The 21,687-nt window shown below is 39.5% G+C and overlaps 1 protein-coding gene across 5 annotated transcripts in view; it reads left to right on the top strand.

Annotated features, from left to right (window-relative positions):
• The window catches only part of CABIN1 (calcineurin binding protein 1), a 92,922-nt gene that overhangs the window by 65,383 nt on the left and 5,852 nt on the right, over positions 1-21,687 (top strand). For all 5 annotated transcript variants that reach the window (XM_031592337.2, XM_031592334.2, XM_031592335.2 and 2 more), the window contains exons 33-35: positions 147-782; positions 1,018-1,092; positions 12,265-12,559. In XM_031592337.2, coding sequence (XP_031448197.2) covers positions 147-782; positions 1,018-1,092; positions 12,265-12,559 — 1,006 coding nt within the window. The remainder of the gene's footprint in view (positions 1-146; positions 783-1,017; positions 1,093-12,264; positions 12,560-21,687) is intronic.

The following is a 21,687-nucleotide window of genomic DNA, read 5'->3' as shown; positions in this document are numbered from 1 at the left end:
ACCAACAAGAATGAAATTGGAGTAAATGTGTTTTCTTCAGCAGATGCAGTAGTGTAAAGGTACTCATTGTCATTACTCGGCTGTGCCGAAATGCTTTCTGAATGTTATACATATAATAACAGAGAAGAATGATTTCTTTTATTAAGGTTTCAGAAGATCAGAGTGCCAAGTCTTCTAACCTCGCCTCAGGAAGGATGACAACAGACGTTTCTAATAAAACTAGTGCTGAAGAGGGCAAAGACGTCCTTCCCAAAAAACCAGTTTTGTCTGATGGAGTAGTACACAGTACTGAAAATGGAGTAAAAGAAGTGACTCAGGGACAAATCCCCAGTGCTATGGACATATTGGAACATGAGGACAAAAATGCCAAGGAAATTAGAGAGCTCCCTAGGCCCGGTTCTGTTGAGCCTATGGATTTTGATGGATATTCCAATGACCCTGAAAAAATTGATTCTTCATGTAAACGCAGTGAGCCAGACCGTCTTCAGTCTGGCAGGAACTCAAAAGAGAGAGCTCCAGAGAGCCGGACTGCAGAACTTTCCTTGGAAGAGCTAAGCATCAGCTCAAAACAGCAGCAGCAGGCAACTAAAGTTCAAGCAGTATCTACAGAAGAACCTGTCCAGAGATCAAGCAGGAAGAGGAAATTATTGGAGGATGTAGAGTCTGGGAAAACACTTCTGCTTGATGCCTACCGAGTGTGGCAGCAAGGTCAGAAAGTTATGGCCTACGACCTGGGTAAAATTGAGAAGATCATGTCTGAAACATACATGCTGATTAAGCAGGTATTCTATTGTTAATTTGTATTTGTGACTTTGCAGATTATTACAGAGTAACAATAATCACCAAACCAACTGTAATGTAACTTCAAATGTATAATCCTGAATAACTTCAGATTGCTCTCTGCTGCAAAAGTGCATCTTCTCCCACGTACCCCACATCCTCATTTCATTTGAATTTAATTGGATATATAGATGATCCAAGTAATTATGACTTCATTAATTGTGGTTTTCTATTCAGGTGGATGAAGAAGTAGCACTTGAGCAGGCAGTCAAGTTTTGCCAGGTGCATATGGGAGCATCAGCCCAGAAACAGGTAAGTTCTGTGAAGTCTCTGCTTACTTAAAGCATGCTTTTATTAAATTGTCTGCAAAGGCAAGTGTGTGGTTGAGTATTTGCAGAAATTAGAAATATCTGATTTTCTTGTATTGCTGTTGTCTAAAGATAACTGGAACCACATTAGTGGAGGGAGCTCATCCTCTTTTTGGTTCGTTTCTACTGTATTTCTAGCTTGACAATGAGTCAATGAGTGTGCCTAAGAGCTTTTAGGAAAACACCAAATAATCTTCAGATTGAAGTATTTGTGGCACACTACAATTTTCTGAACATCCACATGATTTCTCAGAATTTCAGGATGATGATTACTTCTCTCTGATCCTTTAAAGGCTGACAACCTCATCAGCTCTCCATTTGCTGACACTGCACTCTCCTCAGATACCAAATATCTTTTCTCTCAACTTGCACCATTGAGAACTCTGGTTTTTAGCTCTCAGTACTTAAAGTTACTGAGTTAACTTAAAGTTACTGAGTTAAAAGTTACTTGGCTTATAGTTTCTGAATGTTTCCAGCAAACAACTGTTGACCTTTAAAGGGATGGTTATTATCAGTCTTTAATTGTAAACAAAGCCAAGAAAAAATCCGAAAGGAATCACTGATGTCTTTAGAGATGATTCATTTTGCCTAATATTTAATCTTTCCAACATCTCCTGTAACTTCATCTCCCCATTGCATCTACCCTAGTAGAAGTGCATGAGGAGAAGCACGCACACTGACTGATCTAGAGATGTGCACAGAATGCATCACAGCTTCCCAGGTAGCACTTCTCCATTTCTTGGTTCTTCCCCCTTGCCTGTGTATTGATTTTCATTAAAATGGACAAAAGAAGTCTTGGAGAATTTCTGTCTGTGTTTGAAATTTGGCTGAGGCCTTTGTTCTGTAGAATATAGGTGTCTCTGCTTTGTAAAAACATAACATTTTCAGGAGGTGTATCTCTGATGTTAGCAATTTAAATATTGTCTTTATGTAAAATGGATCTGAATACCTGATTCACCTGTGCTTCAAAACAAATACATATCTCAAATTTTCAGATAATTCTTCAAGATTATGAAACAAATCAGATATCCATCACTAGCACACTGCCACTGTTCTTTATATGTATTCCTCCTGGTCTCAAATAATGTATATTTCCCGGTCCTTCCTTCAGTGTGTTAGCATACATGGCAAATGCATCTTCAGAACAAAAGCACAGCAGCATTAGATGCTGGTTAATAGCAAGAGAAACTTGCAAGATGAAGACTGTATATTATATAGAGGTAGAAGCCTCCCTTCTATTTTTTTTCTTTCTACTAAAGCTGTACAAAATTGAGGCTGTTGATCAGTTCCTGCCATGAGGTTTAGTCTGCCTGTTCTGCAACTCCAGGAAATCCTGATATTTCTGTGAAATACATGAAACCTTTCAGAACTCTCTTGTTTATTTCCTTTTTTTTTCAGTACATGTGCCTTCTGTTGGAGTATCAACCTTGCATTTTCATGCACCTTTCTCTTGAATCTCTTGATAATTTTGTCTCATCTCATTTTGCTGAATATTGTTCTACTGATTATCATGGCCTTCTTGAGGTGGTTAGAGGCACTTCAAACCCTTGAATCAGGCTCTGTTACACAGTATTTGTTCTGTACAAGATTATCTGCACACTAAATTTCTTCCTGAGATGGTGTGAATTTTTGTTTGCCAGGAGATGTGCCAGCCCATTTTTTTTCTCTGTACTGTCTGAGTCCTGAGCATTCATAAATGTTCCCAGTTGTTAGTATTAAGGTAAGAGTTACCTAACAGCACATCCAGTTAACATGTGCATTTAGACAGTGCACCTCCTAGCAGAAAAACAGAAGAGAATGTAAGAGTAAAGGGAGCTTTTCTTCGTTGAGATTTTCAAGGAACTAACATTTTTCTCCAGTTTTTGCCTCTGAGGAAGCCTGTAGCATTTTTCTGTTGAACTGTAGAAATGAACAAAAATGTCAGGAGAGGTGTGCAATGGAAATCTTTCTTCGTTTGCAGTCTGGTATTTAGCAGGTGGTTGTTGTTGTTAATAAGTACATCTTTACTCAGACTATTAAGACTCTTTTAGTCATAATAGTTTGTTTTGGAGGAAAAAATACAAGTCATCGTACTGTGATTTAAGACTTCAGAATAAAAGGAATTTCCTAATAAGCTTTTTTAAATGGTAATGTAACTGTTTGCTTTTTGGATTTATTCTCCTTTTCAAAAACTACTTAATAAAGTCTCACATGTCAGCCAGATTTCTTGCTGGGCCTTTGTAAAGGTTCTTGGTATGCTATGCCAGTTCTTCCAGCAAAGTCAACAGTTCCTCATGTGTGCAGCAAAATGTTAGAATGGTGAAAAACCTGCACACAGATAATCTTGAAATAGATATAATAATGGAGCTAGTATTTAACTGCACTGGAGGCAATGAGATTTCATGTTTAATCACTTGAAATAAAACATACCTCTTAATGTGATGCACTACAAAGCTTGTAAGCATTCCCTTTTAGGAAGCAGTCCCAACTAATGAGATTATCACATACTGCAGTCTCGTTTTCATCTATTTCTAGCAGATCTCGTTAGCAGTGTGAGGCTGTCCTACTGTTTCTCGTATAACACTGAATTAGTGTGGAGACACAGGAATAGCCGCTCTCGTAGACATCTGTCTTCAACAGACTGGATCCTGTTTTATTTAAAATTGGCAAGTATTTGCCTTCTGTAAACAAATGATGTCATGCGTAAAGCTGCCATAAGCTAGAGAAGCTCTTTGCTATTGGAGAGTTTGAATAGGATTATAGGGCCTGTGGTTCTTCAGTCCCTTATCCTAGACCAAAAAATGAACACAAAACCCACCTTGATCTATGTCTTCCTCTGCTGGTTTTTGTATTTTGCAGTTCCAGACAGTGTATGGGTTTTTTATGGAAGTTGTCACTTCCTATTGAATTCCGAGGTGCTTGAATTGTGACTTCTCAAATCTCTTTCAGACCAGTCAAAGTTTTTAACCTAAATATTTAGCAGCTCTGTTGAAATCTTTTTATATCCCTCTTCAGACATAAGCAGGAAACAATACAGCAATCAGTAAACGGAATTTGACAAAGTGGGTTGTTATACTTTTGTGATGAGATCTTTTTAATAGCTTGGCAGTAGTGTGACACTTCCACTTCATTTCAGAAACCCTCTGTGGTCTCCATGACTGAGTCACTGTTAAGAGGCTCTAGCATCTTCTCCAAAGTCAGCTCAGTACGTGGGGAAGTGGCTTGGAAAAGCTGACTCCCTGCTTTGAAGGAGGCAGAAGAGAATGATGGTGGATTTGCCACACGTAAGCTCCTGTGTTCATTCTATTGAGAAAAAAAGACAAATCAACAAAGAAAGTAACATAGATATTCTTCATGAGGTGTTTGTAGGGTAGCAGCACATTCTTCTCATGTCAGGGACAGAACATTCAATTTCAAAACGGTGTCCTTTGACTGTGAACAGCAACAATACATGTAAAGTATTGCTAGACATCTTTACAGGATGCTTAATGGTGTGCTTGTGCTTAGGCCATAATACCTTTAACAGAAAGGTGTACCTGTATTAACCCAGTACAGAGTAAGATAAAATGCTATAGCCTTGAGCTCTAGTATGCGAGCTTAATGATGTCCAGCTCTTACTTTTAGGAGTAATTGATGTTTTCCCATAGCAAATACAATTTAGCTTTCCCATGTCCTGCTGGTGGGCATTTTGCTCTGCACAATGGAATTCAGTGACACACTTCTGCTGCATACACACTTCCATGTCAAACACCATTTTGTCAGACTGCCCCACTGCCGCCATCTGTGCTTGTGTAGCCACACAGCACTGGGATGGAGAATAAGTATTCCTGACAGTCATTCTTCTTTTTGCACTTTTCCCTCTAAGTTCACTGCGAGCAGGTTTTTGATAGATACATATCAACTGTATTGAAACTGCAGTCCAGCAGCAGTCCCTGTGTCATTAGTATTTAATTTACTGAGATTACGTGATAAATTAATTTAGTTAACGGTCAAACAGCATTTTGAAGGGTGCTTGTTCTTTCTCGTTTAACTTTCTCAATCTGAGAAAGTTATTAAGAAGATTTGCAGGCATCCTAAAAGAGTTGGCTATTGCTCTGAGTTATGAGCTATATTTTTAGTCTTGCCAAGAATGATTTTCTTAAGAAATTAATGGTCCCTGAAAATTGAATACCTAGGAGGCCTTTTTGAGGAAAATGAAAGATTGAGGCAGACTGGGTTGACCTTGACATAACATTACACTTCAGTGCGTGGTCGTAAGGACCAGGGGGGGACATGCTAGCAGAAAGCGCTTAGGAAGCTTCTAGATAATTAGAGAATTTCTAACATGCCTTTCCACTGACTACCTGAAGTTGATGATATTAAATTCTTCATTTTATGTATCATACTGATGTCTGTGGTGCTGTTTGAGACATGCCTGCATGGAAAAGTTACTGCAGCAGAAGCTAGGGAAAGCTTCATTGTACTCCGCGTGTTCTATTAGTGCAAATGGAAATATTTCAGTGTAAGAACACACCTGCTTTTTTCTCTGGATCTGGAATTTGAAAAGGTATTTTTATCACTGCAAACTAAACATTGAGTGCCATAATACTGAATTTAGAGCTTTCATCCACGTTAAAACTCTTCTGACAGGTAGCTTGAAGGGGACAGGTGAAACTTCCAGGCCACATTTTAGCATATGGTGTATCTCACCAGTCCTGAGAACTGAATTTATAGAAAACACTGCAGACATGGACTTTGCACATAGGTCTAGACTCAACATCTAAAAATACAATAGTGTTCAAAGGCAAAGTTCCAAAATGCCACTAAGTCTCTAGTCCTATGCTGTGACCCTTGAGAATAGGGAACTGTATGTAGAAATTCCTACTGATGGATAGCACTGTAGCAGCTGAAAATTTCTGTTGGCTCCTCACAATATTGTATATCATCTAAATGTCATGAGAAGGGACTATTTCAACATTGCTGAGTTATTTAAGAGTCACTGCTGCCCTTGCCAAAGCATCCCTGCTCTGGGACCAGCTCTGTCCCTGAGGAGTGAGAGAGAGAAAAGCAATTTTTCATCTCCCCCCCCCTTTCTTTTCCTACTCCAGCTGCCAAACTTGAGCTCTTCCCGTGCTGCTTACAGATGAGATCCTCCCTTTGGCCCACAGCTTTGCTCACCTTTACAAAACTACCACATCTGTGCCCACCTTCTCTTATCCACTGGCGCCGAGCTGAGTTTTCTCCTTGTTTCCCTTTCTAAACCTGCAGTCAAAACTCCTCAGCGCTTTTTAATGTCAGACCTAATTAAACGTGATGCTTCATAAAGAAGCTGCAACTAGAATCAAAACAAGTAAATTTTCTTATAACACAGAGGCACAATCAGGTTATGCAAATGAGACGTGTCTTCAGGCTCCTGGCAGGTTGCCAGCCATGTGCTTTACTTCTATGAACTTTTGCTGCTTCTGTAATAGGAAAAGCAGTGTTTAATAGGGAAGGGCTGTGTGGTTGTGCTTCTGCTCCTGCCCATGTCTAGTTTTGGAACAAAACAACAGAGGTTTTGGATCCCAGTTTCGCCAGTGCTGGCAATGGGTCATCTTCACTTGCAGCCTAGCAGTGAGGAATTGTAGGGAAATGTAGAAAATGGGCTTGTGGAACTTGGGGCTGGAACCACACATGGCCTGGAGAGCAAAGTACTGGAACTGACTCTTGAATGTCAGTGTAGTAATGTTACAGACTCTGTGCTGGAACTTACAGGGAATGTGACCTCTTGTTTGGAACAGAAGAAAATTGTCTACTGTGAGTAAAGCTGGAGGGCACTTCTGTGGACTTTTCCCTTGTGCTGTGGAATGCTGTCAGCATTGCAGTGATGGAGTCTTCTAGGCTTTTTTCTTCAGGGGGAGAACTTGAGAATGACTTGTGTGAACTACTTCAAACGTCTAGAGCATTTTCTTCTTGAATTCTCGCTTCAGGAAAAAAAAAAGCAACCCACAGCAAGCTGTTCTCTACAAGAAACTGCTAAAAGCTTTCTGTAAAATTGTTCTGCTGGAAATTGAAGGAGATAAGTAAAATATTAAATAATTAGAAAATAATAATCTCTGGTTCTACCTCATGTGTTTCCCCCCTCTTTGTTCCACCCACATGCTGCTAATTTTCATCTTCCTGCACATCAAGACGTCAGAGGCTGCTTACAGAGAAAGTTGTTTTTCTTGAGTTGTCTGCATGCTTTATTAATGCCTCAGAGATGGTGAAGGAGGGGGAAGTAGGAGGTGGGGGGTCGAGGGGACAGGAGGAAGGTTTTTCTTATGGTCTCACTCCTACCAAAGGGTGACCATTTGTTCACTGTTGCATTTGCCAGTTGCCATGGCATCCCCCTCTCACTCTATCCTGGAGGTGTATTCTTGATATAATTAACAGCTCTCCTCCTTCTGTCTGCTGCAGAAAGCAATCATTAAGTGAACATGAAGGAAAAAGTCACTTTTTTAGTTTGTCTATCCATGTTTTTCATCATTTTCTCTCTTGGTCCATTTTGTGTAGGAAAGTATTGCTGGAATGTTGTCTGTGTTGGACATTAAGTGTCAACAAAGGATTTTGTTAGGCTGGAGTGCAGTTAAATTAGATGTATATAACGTTCACTGTGTTCTCTATATAAAATTGTAATATTAAGAAATAGAAGGTTCCTCAGAGTCTGGATTACAAATAATGGATATTGCTGTTCTGATGTACTTTGGAGAAAACTTCCAAAAGAGATTAGCTTCAACTATTGCTATGGAGAGACAGAGGAAAAAAATGTGAGAAGACATGTAATAATTAAAGCACAACACTGAACGTAGCTGGCTTGTCATTCAGGCTTCCTTGTGCACCTTTCTGTAAAGTGGATGCTGACTTCAATCCCACCACGATTCCACACTTCAACATGAGACCAATTTAAAAAACCACCACCACCAAACGTTATGTAACAGTTACAGTGCCAGCATCTTTCGTTAGGAAACTTCTGTTGGGAAGACTGTCACTTTCCCATTTTATGGAACATTGGATCATTGCTTTTTCCCACAGCCACAGAGCAGTGAGCTGTTCCAAAGGCAGTATCAGTAAGGTGCCTGTAGGATTTATTTGTTTGTCAGAATATGTTTTGAAAACAACAAGGCAAAAATAAAACCTTGATCAGGTTGTCAGCTCATGACTTCGTAGGTAGTCTGTAAAGCACAATTTTCTCATAACTTAACTTAGTGCCCATTTTTTTTTTCTTTGCTTCTGTTGTCTCATTACTGAAGTGCCTCACTGGGAAACTACAGGGAGCTATTTTTTTCCACTAACATATTTGAAAAAGATCATTTATTTTTACCACTACCTTTCCTGGAGGTAGGCTGTCCTTACGCCCATTTTCCTGAATTTTCTTTGTTTACACCAGCTTCCAATGTGATAAAGGTTTTTCCTTATAGGCTTCCTGAAGCTGGATGGCCTCTTTGCAAGGAGTATGCAGAGATAGCCAAGGTTTGAGCAAATACAGAGACTGATTTGCACTCCTGTATGTGTGTAAATCATAATCCAAGCAAATATGCATGCTAAGTGTTCATTTGAAATTTGATTTTATACAAACTTCACAATGAAGAAGGTTTTCCTAGATATTTGAAAGGACAGGAAATGAGATAGCAGGTATTTCTGGAAGTATTGGGCTGCACAGCCAGTGACACGTTTGGATATTAACGTCTTAAATGTTTCTTCTATCTGCTTTGATAGTATAGTAGTTGAGACAAAAACAGAAATACTTCAGTAACTCCTTTCCAAAAAAACCAAGAAGAAAGTCCAGTCCTGACCAGATGAATGTGGTATTAGAATGAAAGTTATGAGGAAAGCAAAGAAGTTTTAATCTTACTTCAGCTGTATACACTTGTTCTGTGACTAGCATCCTTGTGAACATCAGACATGGTAACTAAAGCCAATTCATGATCAAACTACTGTATTTCAAAAGCAGCAGTGATAATGGAGAAGCACAGGACGGTGAGGTGGATTGGAAAATGAGGGAAGGAGAAATTTTGTGCTTTTAGCAAAGGAGAAACTGAGAAAAATATCCTTGTGAAAAACCACATAAAGAAGTAGAGGGTTGTCACAACTGCTCAGTTCCTTCTCTACTAATCTTTATGGTGCCTTACTGCCTGTGTAGCAGTAGAAGTAGATGAACATAACTTGTTTTTGGCAAATCCGAGACTTCCTGTAATGACTTTTTCTGGGTCTGTTTCTCACATACAGTGTTACGAGGTCTGGTGTTTTCCTGGATGCAGTCAACCTGCATGGTGGTAAAAATGTGGCCCCAAAATTCTTGGTGAGCAGCATAGTTAGCAGTCCTGCCCTAACCTGGGTTTTGTGAGAAGCATCACTTACTGATCAGAGGTGCTAGAATTCTTACTCTTAGATTAAAAAACTCTTTAATAGGTCATGTCTGAAAGGCTCCTTTTAAATTCTTAAATACAAAAATCTATGGTTGCTACTCTTCAGTACAGGGCGGTACTTTTTGACTGTGCATAAGGAATCTTAGTCATGGTTTTATTGAGACAGAAACATACTAGTTTTGACTTTACTTTATGTGCAATTAAAATTTTACTGTCCTTATGAGGCAGGCTGATTTTCTATGGAAAAAATCTCTGGAAAAAGAAACCCTGCAACTTCATCTGGATGAACCAATTAAAAATAGAATTTGTTTTCTGTTTTGCCCCTTATAGGACATCTGTATTTTGAGAGAAATAGGAATATGAATTCATTCAATCTCTGTATTCCAGTAAGGATTATTTCAGTCTCAACTTTTTTCCTTGTGTGCCTGATCATCTGCAAGTTACAGGAAGGCCTTCCTCTCACCAGTGTTTGTTGGTGCCTCTGTTGCCTAGTGAGATGTGATGTGGCAGCCACCAGCCTTCTGCTCAGCTGCCATTTCCCGGTGGTGTTCCTCAGACTTGTTCTGTAGCATCTTCTCTAATGCCTTGATGGAATACTGAGCCTTTGGGGAGCTCATGAATTATATCATCTCTGAGGGCATAGTAAAAAAGCTGGAGAGCAGGGTTTGCTGTGCAGAGGATCTGTAGAGGCTTGCATTGACAGGAACTGCAACAAAAGAGACAAACAACAAAGAGAAATTCAGAGTCCTGCACCTGAGGCAGAATGACTCCTGTGCAATGTAAATGACTGTAGCAGCTCTCCTAGAGAGACTTGGAGTCTTGGGGGATAAGTTGAACCTGGGTCTACAGTGTGGCATTATGGCAGTGAAGTTCAAGAGAGCCGAGTTGCTTCATCCTAGAGAGAAGAAGGCTCTTGGATGGTGGGAGCTTGAATTGCCATCTACAGTGCAGAGGAGGGAGCCCAATGAGAGGCAGCAGTCACAGGTTGCAGCAAGAGAACATTGGATAAGGTAATAGGAAAAAAATGTTCAATGAGAAAGTGGCAAAGCACTGGAACATGGACCCAGGGAGGCTATGGAACCTCCATCCCTGGAGATGCATGGAACTGGGCTGGACACAGGCCCTGAGTAACCTGAGCTAAGTCAATTCTGCTTTGCTGGGAGTTGGACCAAAGAACCTTTCAGAGAGCCCTTCCAGCTGGAATAACTCTGTGATGCCGTGTTCTTTCTGTCAGTAATCATTTTCCTTCCGAGTTCTGTCCCAGTCTGCTGAGTTGTTTTCCAAATAGCCTCTGATATAGTTGTACTTTGTTAGAGAAATGCCATTTGAGGTGCAGATATATTTCTAGCAAGCAACTGACTGGTAGTACTCTCATATAATTCTGCTGGGGAAAAACAATGAATACAATACGAGCACAGAAATTATAGGTTCTATGTAATGTATTATATGAATTAATGAAGTGCATGGGTGTGAGGGGTTTTCCCTCTAAATCACAGCTAAGAACATTTCCTGTAGTGATTTCACTTCTGACATAAAGGTTCTGCAGTTTAATATCCCTCAGCTTTATGTAAGCCCATTTGTGCATCTTGAGACCTTTAGTTTTGGAACTGATGCTTTATACATCAGGAACCTGCTGGTTTTGGAGGTAGAATAGACCTTATTGGATCCTGTACTGACTGATTTGAATGTAGCTGCTTTTTAATTTTTTCTCTGTGTGCACATAAGATCTCACAGATTTAATCACATGCTATTTAGAGATTAATTAATCAACTTCAGGAATTTTAAAAATACATTCCACTGTTTTTTTTTTTTTTTAAAGTCTATGCTTTCCAGCCTTGAACTTCAAGGCATAATTTTTCCATATGATGTTTACTTTGTTCTCCTAGTTAAATTCTGCTGATTCTTCTGGCATTGTAATAAATCTTCAGTCATCTAAGACATTAGGGCTTAATGTGATTCTACATCTGACCACGGAATTCTTTATTTCTATTCCAAACACTCTGTAACCACCATGGTTAAAATCATTCATGTTAGAGATATGAGAAGTAAAGGTAGAAGGCAGGGAATAAGCAGCTGAGATTTCACTCAACCGTATCTTTTATGGTACTATAAGTCTCCATTAAATGAAGACTGGAAAGAACATGAAATAAATACATCCTGTGGCCTCACAGGCAAGAATGCTTTATTTTATTACTGATAAAAATTATAGAGAAGATACTCATTCTATGGGTACTTTTATTTCCTTCCGTGGTGAATTTATGTCATTCTTCAGTCTACATAACTAACAGCACTGCATTGAATTCTTGGTTCTGGCTTTAGAGGAAAGTGCTGCTCTTGGTGCAATTGTTAACTTCTATAAACACAACCATTTTCCCATGTGTTGTTCTCAATAGGGCACCAACATCATTCACTTCTGCAGTTACTGGAAATTTATGGTTTAGGATTAGGCTGATTGTTTTTTTATATGCAAATACATATTTCTGTTTTCCCCATTTCTTCTCATACCACCTACAAAGAATAATTTATTTTAATCATTTGCAATAAATAGATAAAGGAACAGACAGATCTGTAAAAGATAACATTTGGAGGTTCTCTATTTATTTTATTTTGATAATAACAATTGATTTTATATTTGCTTTATATATATTTATAGTGTTTCCCATGTATAAATAGTTGAGTTGCCTGCAGGTGTCACTGAAACAGGTAGCATGTGCAGAATTACTGGCATGTATTTTCTCATGTGTGTCCCTACCCTCTTTTGTTTTACACAGTCCACAGCAGAAACACCCACAACCCCAAAGCATACGAAAGACAACAGAGAGAGCTTCTTCCCAGTAACACCAGCCACCCTGCATCCTGCCCCAGTGAATCCAGACACTGTGACTCCTGAAAATCTCCTGAGATTGAACGATCTGCATTCCAAATCCAAACCAGCCTCTTCCTCTTCATCTTCCTCCTCCTCAGCATCTTCTTCAGTGCCTCCATCCCAGGAGTCACACAGGGACACTGAACATCTCCGGAGTCAGAATGCAGAGACTGCTCCCAGCATGAGTGATCTTGCACGTGGTAAGTCTCAGGGAGACAGAACATCTTGGCCTTCTCTGATTTGTTTGCAAAGGCCACATGGTGAGTCAGTGCCTGAGTTCTGATTCTGTCTCATTTTCTGATCACTAGACCATACTCAAAAGGCTGCACAAATAGAGGTTTTGTTTTGGGGTATATGTATAAAGCAGAGATTTTGTTTTGGGGTGCATGTATAAAATCAATACATATTTTATTTACTAGGATACAGTAAAGAGCACTGAATGTAACTTGCATATGAAATCATGGAATAGCAACCTAAAAATAGAACCATGTTTAGATACATAATTTAAGTCTCTAGTGGCATTAAAAGATTTGTTGTTTTTCTTCAAAGAGGTAAAGATAAACTTCTTCAAAATACCTCAAATGTTTTAAAAGTGATTGCAATTGAAATAGACTGGTGGATAGCCTACATCTGACTTGTAAGTGACTGATTAACATAATTAGATGCATAGATACCACAGCCACTTATATGTGTGTAGAGATAAATAATACTGTGAAAATTCCAAGCTTCTGCATGACTCATAAAGTTAGTATATCACCACCATTATGTTTCACATTTGAGAAAAGAAGTATCTGGCAGGACTGGAATGCTGGAAATATATTTATAGTCCTAGTATGGCTATGTGCAAGGTTAGGCTACAGAAAAGGATTGAAGAAGGAAAACAAATGTTACTTATTCTGTAGAAAGATGATGTGATGTGCTCAGGATGGTGTTATATATTCGGTCCTATATAGATTGTCTAGATGAGAAGAGTTAAATGAGAATGCCATCATGGCAGGCTGACACTGTTAGCAGTAATCAAAATCACTGTGCAAGGCAGTGTTGTTTCACTTTGGGAATGAAGTAAGATTAGCCCCAGTTAGCCCCAGACTTCTCTTGGGTGCCCGAAGACACGGCTGTGCTTCTCTGTGGGACGCTGTGCATATCAAGGTGGCAGAGCACCTGCTATAGCTTGTACTTTTTTGCATCCTTAGCAGGAACACTGTCTGAAAAAGCTTCTGCTACTTTTCGTGCTCACTCCATCTGCTCACTAGCTTGAACCTTAAAGCTACTCAAAATGCCATAGGCAGATTAATAAGAGCCCAGATAAAATTTTGAATGAAGCACACATGTACAGGTACTAGGGAACATGGCATATGAGGATAAGTGGAAATAGTGCCCATATTTATTGGAATCAATGCTGTGTAATATCATTTCATAATTAGCAGACTGATCTACTCTAGATATTTTGTTAAAGTAACCTCATATTGTGACTTTTATTCATATACTTTTGAATTTTTTTTCTTACATAACCAGTCTTGGTGTCTAAGTGCACATAGTCTTCTGAATTCATTGGCAGTGAAGAGCAGACTAGGGAGAAATCAGTTTTCCCAGCTTGCTGGGCTCTGAGTACAGAATGATATTGAAATTTAACATCCTATATTAGGAGTTGCATTATAACAATCTAACTTTCCCTTTTCACAGAATTAGGGAGAAATTTGTCTTGAGAGGAAGAAGGAAAGGGGAATGATAAGGAAGGGAATGGCTGAGTCGGTGTGTAAACAACATTTATTGTTGTTCTTATGATGCTGAAGGAATGGTGTTGCAGGGTGTTGTAAGATGTCTTGGCAAGCTTGTTCTGCAGGGATTCACTCAGATTTGTGCCTAGACAACGAAGAAGAAAATCCTCTAGGTCACACAGTTACTATGCATTTACTAAGGAGACTGTTAGGAATGACAATGCAAATAAAGAGCTCACACATTCTCTCAGTTTTCAAACAAAACTCATGAGCATGATGTGCTTTCCTCTCTGCAATTTCCCAGGCTGCCTTGCAGTGATTAGAACGTTTATTTTAATCTTTTGACTTCCTGGGCTTTGTTAAGATGGGGAGGTTTCACATTGTTCTTTCTTCTTTTATGCTTTCTATACATCATCTTGGTTGAGGGAGATGGAAGAGCTAGCTGCCATAATTATAACCCTGAAACCATCTGAAGATCAAGAGGCTCTCTCTGCAAAGCTCTGATTCCAGTGCGGAGTGTGTGTGTGTTGTATCTGGCTCTCTGCTCTCAGACTTACCTGACAGGTCATTTCTCTAGCTGAGAAAGATACCAATTACTGCTGTGTCCTTTCCTTTTCTTCTCTTTTTAATTCTCCTACCTTTGCTCCCACCTCCTTTAAAAAGGATTACTTCTAATTCAGTTTTACTCCTTTTTCATCTGCCTCTCATTAGCTCTGGTCCTGTTTCAGAGTAATCTGTTTTCATCTTTTTTCTCTTCTCATTTTTGTAACCTCCTCCTCTGTTTGTTTCTGTGAGAATATTGCACATCAGAGTATTAGTTGCTATCATTTTCTGTGCCTTCACCTAGAAAAAGTAATGGCTTTAAAAGCAAAGTATCCACTCATTTCTTTTGTGAATGTTTTAGTGGGATTTTATGTCTAAGATAACTAGCTAGGGCAGAATACAGCATGATGAAATTCAGCATCAAAGTAATAGGAGTGGTAGTTTTGATACGAGAGTTTCCTGCAGGTAGGCATAAATGTATGTGAAACTATGGAAATGTTTGTATTTTGATGCAGCCTGTAGTTCTTTTCGGGGGGAAGTAAATAGGGTAATTAGGATAAACCCTCTCCAGTGCATCACGTTGCTCTGTTGGTACACTGTTCTAAATTGCTGGAAAGTCATGACTTTTTCATTTTTGTTGTCCTTATCCAAATAATGATTCTTATAAAGGATGGACAGGAAAACTTTCATATCCTGTTTTTCAAGGTTTGTTTACTTGTAATTAATACCTGTTTTGTTTAAAAGGATCTATTCAGCAAATTGTCATTTAAATTAAGGGTAGAAGAGTAGCAGTTTTCCTCCATTAAGTTCATGTGCACTAAATTCACAAAGCACTAAACGTTTTGATGTAAAACCAAGAAGTTCATGATGTAAGTGTCTGGACTTAGAAATTCAGAGCTAAGGAAGACTACCAGTTCTTTCTGTAGTGTGCTGGGAAGTTGCAGCCCATAAGCCATCTAAGTACCTTGCTGTAATTTCAGATGTTTCTTATGCAGGCACAGCAGGGCACTAGAGGTTTGAATGTATTTCAACCTGTAGAACTTTCAGACTTCAACAAACGAGCTTGTGAAGAAAGTTGCATGAAAGGGTAAACTGTTGTTGCAGTGAGAAATGAATTTAAATTGCTTTAATTTTGTTTAACCTTATTTTAGCTATGGAATGCAATTCAAACTTTCAGTATGAAAGGACCTGCAGTAGTTCAATCTTATTTATGATCAGTCTCTTTCCCTGTTTTTTTTCTGCTGAATTCAAAACTGTGCTTTAGAGTACAGAGCTGATCTCAACAAGTAGCTCAAAAAAACTGAAACACAGAAAATGTTATAGGCTGACTGTAGGCCTGGGGCCTCACGTGAGCTTCATTTCACATTGCTCTTCCAGCAGTTACCTGGTGTAAGGATTCTTTCTTGTATGTGCATGTCCTTTGACTTGATGTTCTTGTGTCACTTGTAGGCAACTTGACTTCTGTTATTTCCTCCTTTGTTTTCCATGTTGGCAGCTTTCTACCTCAGTTCCCCAGACTGAATTCCTCCAAGGCTTTAAAAATCTCATCTTTAAGCACTTGTAACCTCATGCCTTCTGTAGCATCCTTGAGTGGAAGTCACCTGTTAGTGACTGCATGGCTGCTAATAGAAATCAACTGGGTGGCCTTCAGGCAGCTCTGCGTTCTCTCTGCTCTCTCTGCATCTGCCTCCTGTGTTGGCATTGGCATTCTCACTTCCTCCTGTCTGATCCTTCCTTTTCACGAAGCTTTTTATTTTTCACAATGACCGTGCTCTGAAAACAACTTCACTGAATGTCAGCAGGGGTTTTCCTGTTTGTGAATGACTCTTTAATTCCCTTTTGCCTGGTGCTCAGGCAGTTCCAGTCAGCTGTGTCTTCTCCTCTTCCCTTTGGAAGTACACTGATTCAGTTTGCTATTGCAACAAATTCATTCCAGAAAAGTTTTTCAGTACACTTAATGCCTATTACTATTCTTTACCCTTAAGGTTGTTTGTGTTCTTTTTGTTGGTTAATTTTGTTTAATTTTGCTTATTCAATCCAATATTGTGCAGAATTGAAAAATTAAAATTGTTGTTGGTTGTTTGTGCTCATGTTAATCAGTAAGAAAAATTAGGGCAGGAACAACAGCTTCCAAACTGGCCTGTGAGGTGATGGTAAGAAGCCTGGTGCAGAGCATGAGCTGGTCAGGCCTGGGTTCAGAGAGACTCTCTGGATGCCCCTGGAAATCCTGGGAAAGCTCTGCCATATGGATATTTGCACTAACAGAGAACGTGTCTTCTGGAGACCACAAAGATTTGGAAAAGAACATGGTAATGATGCTGTATTGTTACAGTATCTTTCAGTTGCACTACTTTTAGATTGCTGCCAGCAGAATGAATGTTTTACACACTGCTGCACAAATGAAGGCTGAAGAGGGATGTAGTTATAAGCCTACTGCACAGGTTTTGCATTTACAGATTTCTCAGGAAAATTCTCTTGAAATAGTATAATGAAACTCCACTATTCTTAGAGCTACTTTTGCCCAGTTGTATTGTGCTTAATTGGCTATCAGGTCAGAGAAGGACGAAAAATACTGGCAGAGGAGGAAGGGGCTTATGGCTTTTGTTGAATAACCAGTCCATACAATTCACAAGGAGCAGACCACAGATGAGTAGTTACTGTCCACAGGTACTGCTGTGTGATGCTCTCAAATGATGTACTCTTGCTAAATCCAGTAGTAAAACACAACTATCAATTAACTATTTCTTACAGTGCCATTTGAAAGTTCATCTAATTGCATACAAAACTGTTATCTCTTTGATCTCAGCCCACTGAATTATTTATTATTGAAGGGTGTTGGGGATTATTCCTGTGTTGTTTGTTTTTGGTTTAGGCTTTTAGCAAAGAGAGAAAGGAAAGTTACTACTGAACTTCAGAGCATATCTTTACCAGCACACTTGTCAACTTCCTGCATCTCTAGGAAGCTTGAGAGCAGCAGGAAGTGGTTCTGGACATGAGAACTGCACTGGCAGCATTGTTACCCTGTCCCAGCATGGCTTTTCCACACCAGGGGCCTGGGAGCTTGGGAATAGTCCCCAACCCACAGTAACTCCCAAGAAATACTTTCAGAGCAACCACCTGTTTTGTACTAACATCAGTGCTGTTCTGTCACAGCTGACCTCGGCATTAGTGAGGAGTGTGGAGTATGGCTGATACCACTGTCTAATAGTCAGGACCACAGTTATAAATACAGCAGTATTCATCTTATTACAGTGCCAACTTCTGTTCACCAGACTGTTTGAATTTATTTCATTTCAGGGAGCCGTAGAACTTGTGTTACACAGCTTTCTGCTTCCAAAATTACTCTGATGCTTAATTTTTAACACATGGCTTTGTGTGTCAGCTTTGAATGTAATTTCCTGAATTTGGCATTTCGAGTCAAATTCTTATCTCTGCAGCTATGACTTCATTGTTTGTTGTTCTGTGGTTGTTGGTTTTTTTTTTAGAAATAAACATCACGGCAGGAAAGTGGGAATGGAGAAGGTAAATGTGTAAGGAAAAGAGTACTGAGTATACTTACTATATGCCTTGGTGAACTGAATGCTGCTTGCTGTGGTGTATGGTGTAGCACCTCACTACAAAGGCAGTTACATGATGGCTCTGTTACTTCTGTGGGTCAGCATTCTTAACCAAGCTGTGTTCAGCTGAACCAACCTGTGTTCCAGCGCAGTCTTTCCATTGACTTAGTAGCACAGTGTATGAGGAAACTCTGAGCTCCTGCAAATTCAGGCTTTCCGTGCCCTTTTGCAACTGCTGTATGGGAAAAAAACTGTATTAAATTCCCAGCACGCCAGAGGGTGAGGCAGATGGAATATTGAAAATTAATTGTTTACACATTAGCGCTATTCTTTGGAAGTGTGGTAGGATATTTACTTCATCGTGTCAGGGAGTAACAGATTAGATGCATTTCCATCAACATACAGATATCCACCTTATATGGTAAATCAGTGATAGCTCTGAAAAGCTACATGTACCCTGCGTGGCCATTGAAATACCAAGTAAATCCTTTGTCACTGGGACAAATAAAGTATGTATTTCTTTGTGTCTGCAGGCACAGACACAGAATGCAGTCGTTACTCTTTTGAAGTGGTTGGAGGGCAAGGTGGTACAGATCTGCTAAATCACAGTCATGTATTTTCAGGCTCTTTGTCTGACACACAGAAGTGCTGGGGAAGGTGCTTTGCAGAGGGGTGAAACCAAGAGGCATAACCACTTTGTGTAAGCCATTGAAGCTCTTCTCTGTTCATTTCTCCAAGCATGCACTTTTGAAATCGTGTTGGTGTTCTGTTCTGGAGTTCAAAGCTCAGTTCCTTTTTCCCATAATGAAATGATGCTTTGTGCACACACCGTGAGTTGCTTGTAGCCTTTCACATAGCCATGCTTTAATACTTCACACCACCTCCCTCAGCAACTGGGAAGCATTTTTCCAGGTGCCAGTCACATTTTCTGGGCTTGTCTTTCAGCCCTCACGTAATAGGTTTTAGTGCATGACTAAAGGGTTTCTCGAAAATCCAGCTAAAATGTTTTGTAACACTGGGATGTCAGTGTCTCCTTATAGCTGACAGCAGAAGGAAATTGAGCAATGAAGTGCACAGCACAGCACACAGACAGCAGAGCAGCTGCTTGCTGTTACAGTGCGACTGCTTTTAAACTTTCTCCACATCTGCAAATTGCCGAGTGAATATTTTCATACAGACATGTCCAAATAGGACATAAATTGTCGTCTTCCTATAGTAAAGGGTGCGGGAGTTGTATAATCTCTGTGTTTATAGTGCAGGGATGTATGTATATACTGTATTCTCTGTCTAAAGAGGCAGCGAGAGAATATTAACTGTGATGAAGTCATGAACCCAGCGCCCGCTATAGGCATCTGCAAACACTGGTTGCCCTGGCAACAAGTGGAAAGAGGTTGGAGAGGAAAGCTGGAGTAGGTTGTTGCATTGAATTGTTTTCAGCTTGTTTCTTCCTCACTAAAGCAGGGAGATGTTGAGAGGTATGATGTCCTTCTTTCTATGTGTATACTATTTTATGTATGTATTTAGACAGCTGTCGGGAAAGGGAAGGCTGACAAAAATACTTAGAATTCAGCTCGGTTGGAGATGAACTTTTCCATGTAAATATTCATATGCATTGCAAATCTGTGGGTTTTCTGTATGCTTTTTTGTGTGTTGCGTTACGAGGTGAGAGTGCAGAATCGATCTCCAGAGTGCAGAACCTGTCCCATCTTCAGCCTGGAGACCAACGCATATTACATCTTCCCAAACTGGTTTTATTTTAACCTGGGATTGTAGAGCTAATGTTGGAAAGCCTGCAAGAACAGTGCAAGTACTGCGTATGTATTACCAAAAGATTTCTTAACTGAGATTCAATCCGAGCTTCAGAACACCTTTGGATTGTGCTGCAGTTATATTCTTGTGCTCTTGCACTTGCAAAGAATTTTGTGGCTCATGAGTTAGTGAAGTCTTTCCCTCCCTGGGGAAAGTTTTTATTAGAAAAAACTAGGACGTTATGTTCGGGGCTGTGGCAGCATTGTCCACATGGTAAATACCAAGAGATACTCTTCAGAAATCTGTTTCAGACAAATAAGAGGAGATTCAGCTGTGTGTTGCTTCCTGATTATCCTTCTGCCTTTTGCCCTATTTGTCTGTAATGAAAAAAGATGTATTTGTGCACTGTATTGAAGTATTGATAGTGCAAATTATAGACACTTGGAACAGCCAGATCTTATAAAAAAATAAAAATATGTATTTTTCTCATTAACTTAATGTTTAACTTAGAAATAATGCCATGAATGTGACTTACTGCAAAAACAAATTTGCACAGTCACAGAAGAATAAAGTGTATCACCCAATCAGGGGATAAAATTCAGTCAGTGTGTATTTAGCAATGAAGGATTCATTACCAGACAGTGGCTCTGGATGTACTGAGAGATGCAGCCTGATAGAATATTAACAAGTGCTGTTTCTAGAAGTGTAGTAATAGAAATACATGCTTGGTGTGCCAAAGTCCTGCCCTTTCATTTCCATTCACTTCTACATGAAAAAGGGCTGACACACCGGTTTGTTCTAATTAAATCTAGTTTTGCTGCGCTACAAATCGATACCTTCAAAAGCAAGAAAACAGATATGATGTAAAAGATGATTTGTGTGAGAAGCTGCTACCTCATAAAAGAAAGTAGGCTTGTATCAGTCTTGCAGCGTCTGGTTAGAAATATACTGCTGAAAAGAGCTTTGTCAGGGGGGCATAATTTAGTTAAGTAAAGCTCAGCAAATCAGCTTAAGCAGTGATGTATCTTATAATTAAACAAAGATTATAATCAACATAAGAGGTAGAGTTTAGTCATTAAACAATAACGCAAATCAGAGCTTTTATTCTGAATGGTGAACTATTAAGTCCCCAGTGTAATTTAGCAGTTGAGTACATAGGAAATTGTTCTCAGTTAGCAGTATAGTTAAAGCTACAGGATCTCCAGTTGATATGGCTTTGTATTTGCCAAGTGAACTGGTGTTCTGTCTCCTTGGTTAACAAGTGGGTAAGTAAGGTTCTGTTGGTACTTACCCTAGATGCATTAGACTCTGAGCCTGTAGTGTTGGAGTAAGCAAAATAGAGTTGCTGTCTTGGCTGCCTTGCAGGATGATCTGAAAACATCATTTTCATCTTGCGTTTCTTCAGACGTTGGTGTAATGCTCTGTCTTTTCATCAAGTATCTCGTAGCCATTTCAGTGTGGCAGTCTGGGTTTAGACTCCGTTTGTTGTCAGCTGCTTGTGGTGTAGTGGGATGTGTGTTTATTGGCTTTGGGCCACACGAGGGCTGATCCTTCTTCATATGGTCCCTTGTATTTCTCAGCATGCAGTTAAATCATGCCTGTCTTATGTAAAGAGCAGGCACATACATAGAATGATCTTCAGCTCTCTTCTATTTCACAAACAGGGAAACAATGAGTTAGAATTTTCCTAATCCAGATTCCAGATTGTTGTTTTGCTGCTTCCTTCTCTGTTCTTTTAAGCTGAATTGGTCAGATGCAACT

The sequence above is a fragment of the Phasianus colchicus genome, chromosome 18, assembly GCF_987193195.1.
Source record: "Phasianus colchicus chromosome 18, bPhaCol1.hap1.1, whole genome shotgun sequence".
Lineage (NCBI taxonomy): Eukaryota > Metazoa > Chordata > Aves > Galliformes > Phasianidae > Phasianus > Phasianus colchicus.
The sequence above is the reverse complement of the archived record's forward strand: the minus strand, read 5'-3'. Positions and strand labels throughout refer to the sequence as shown.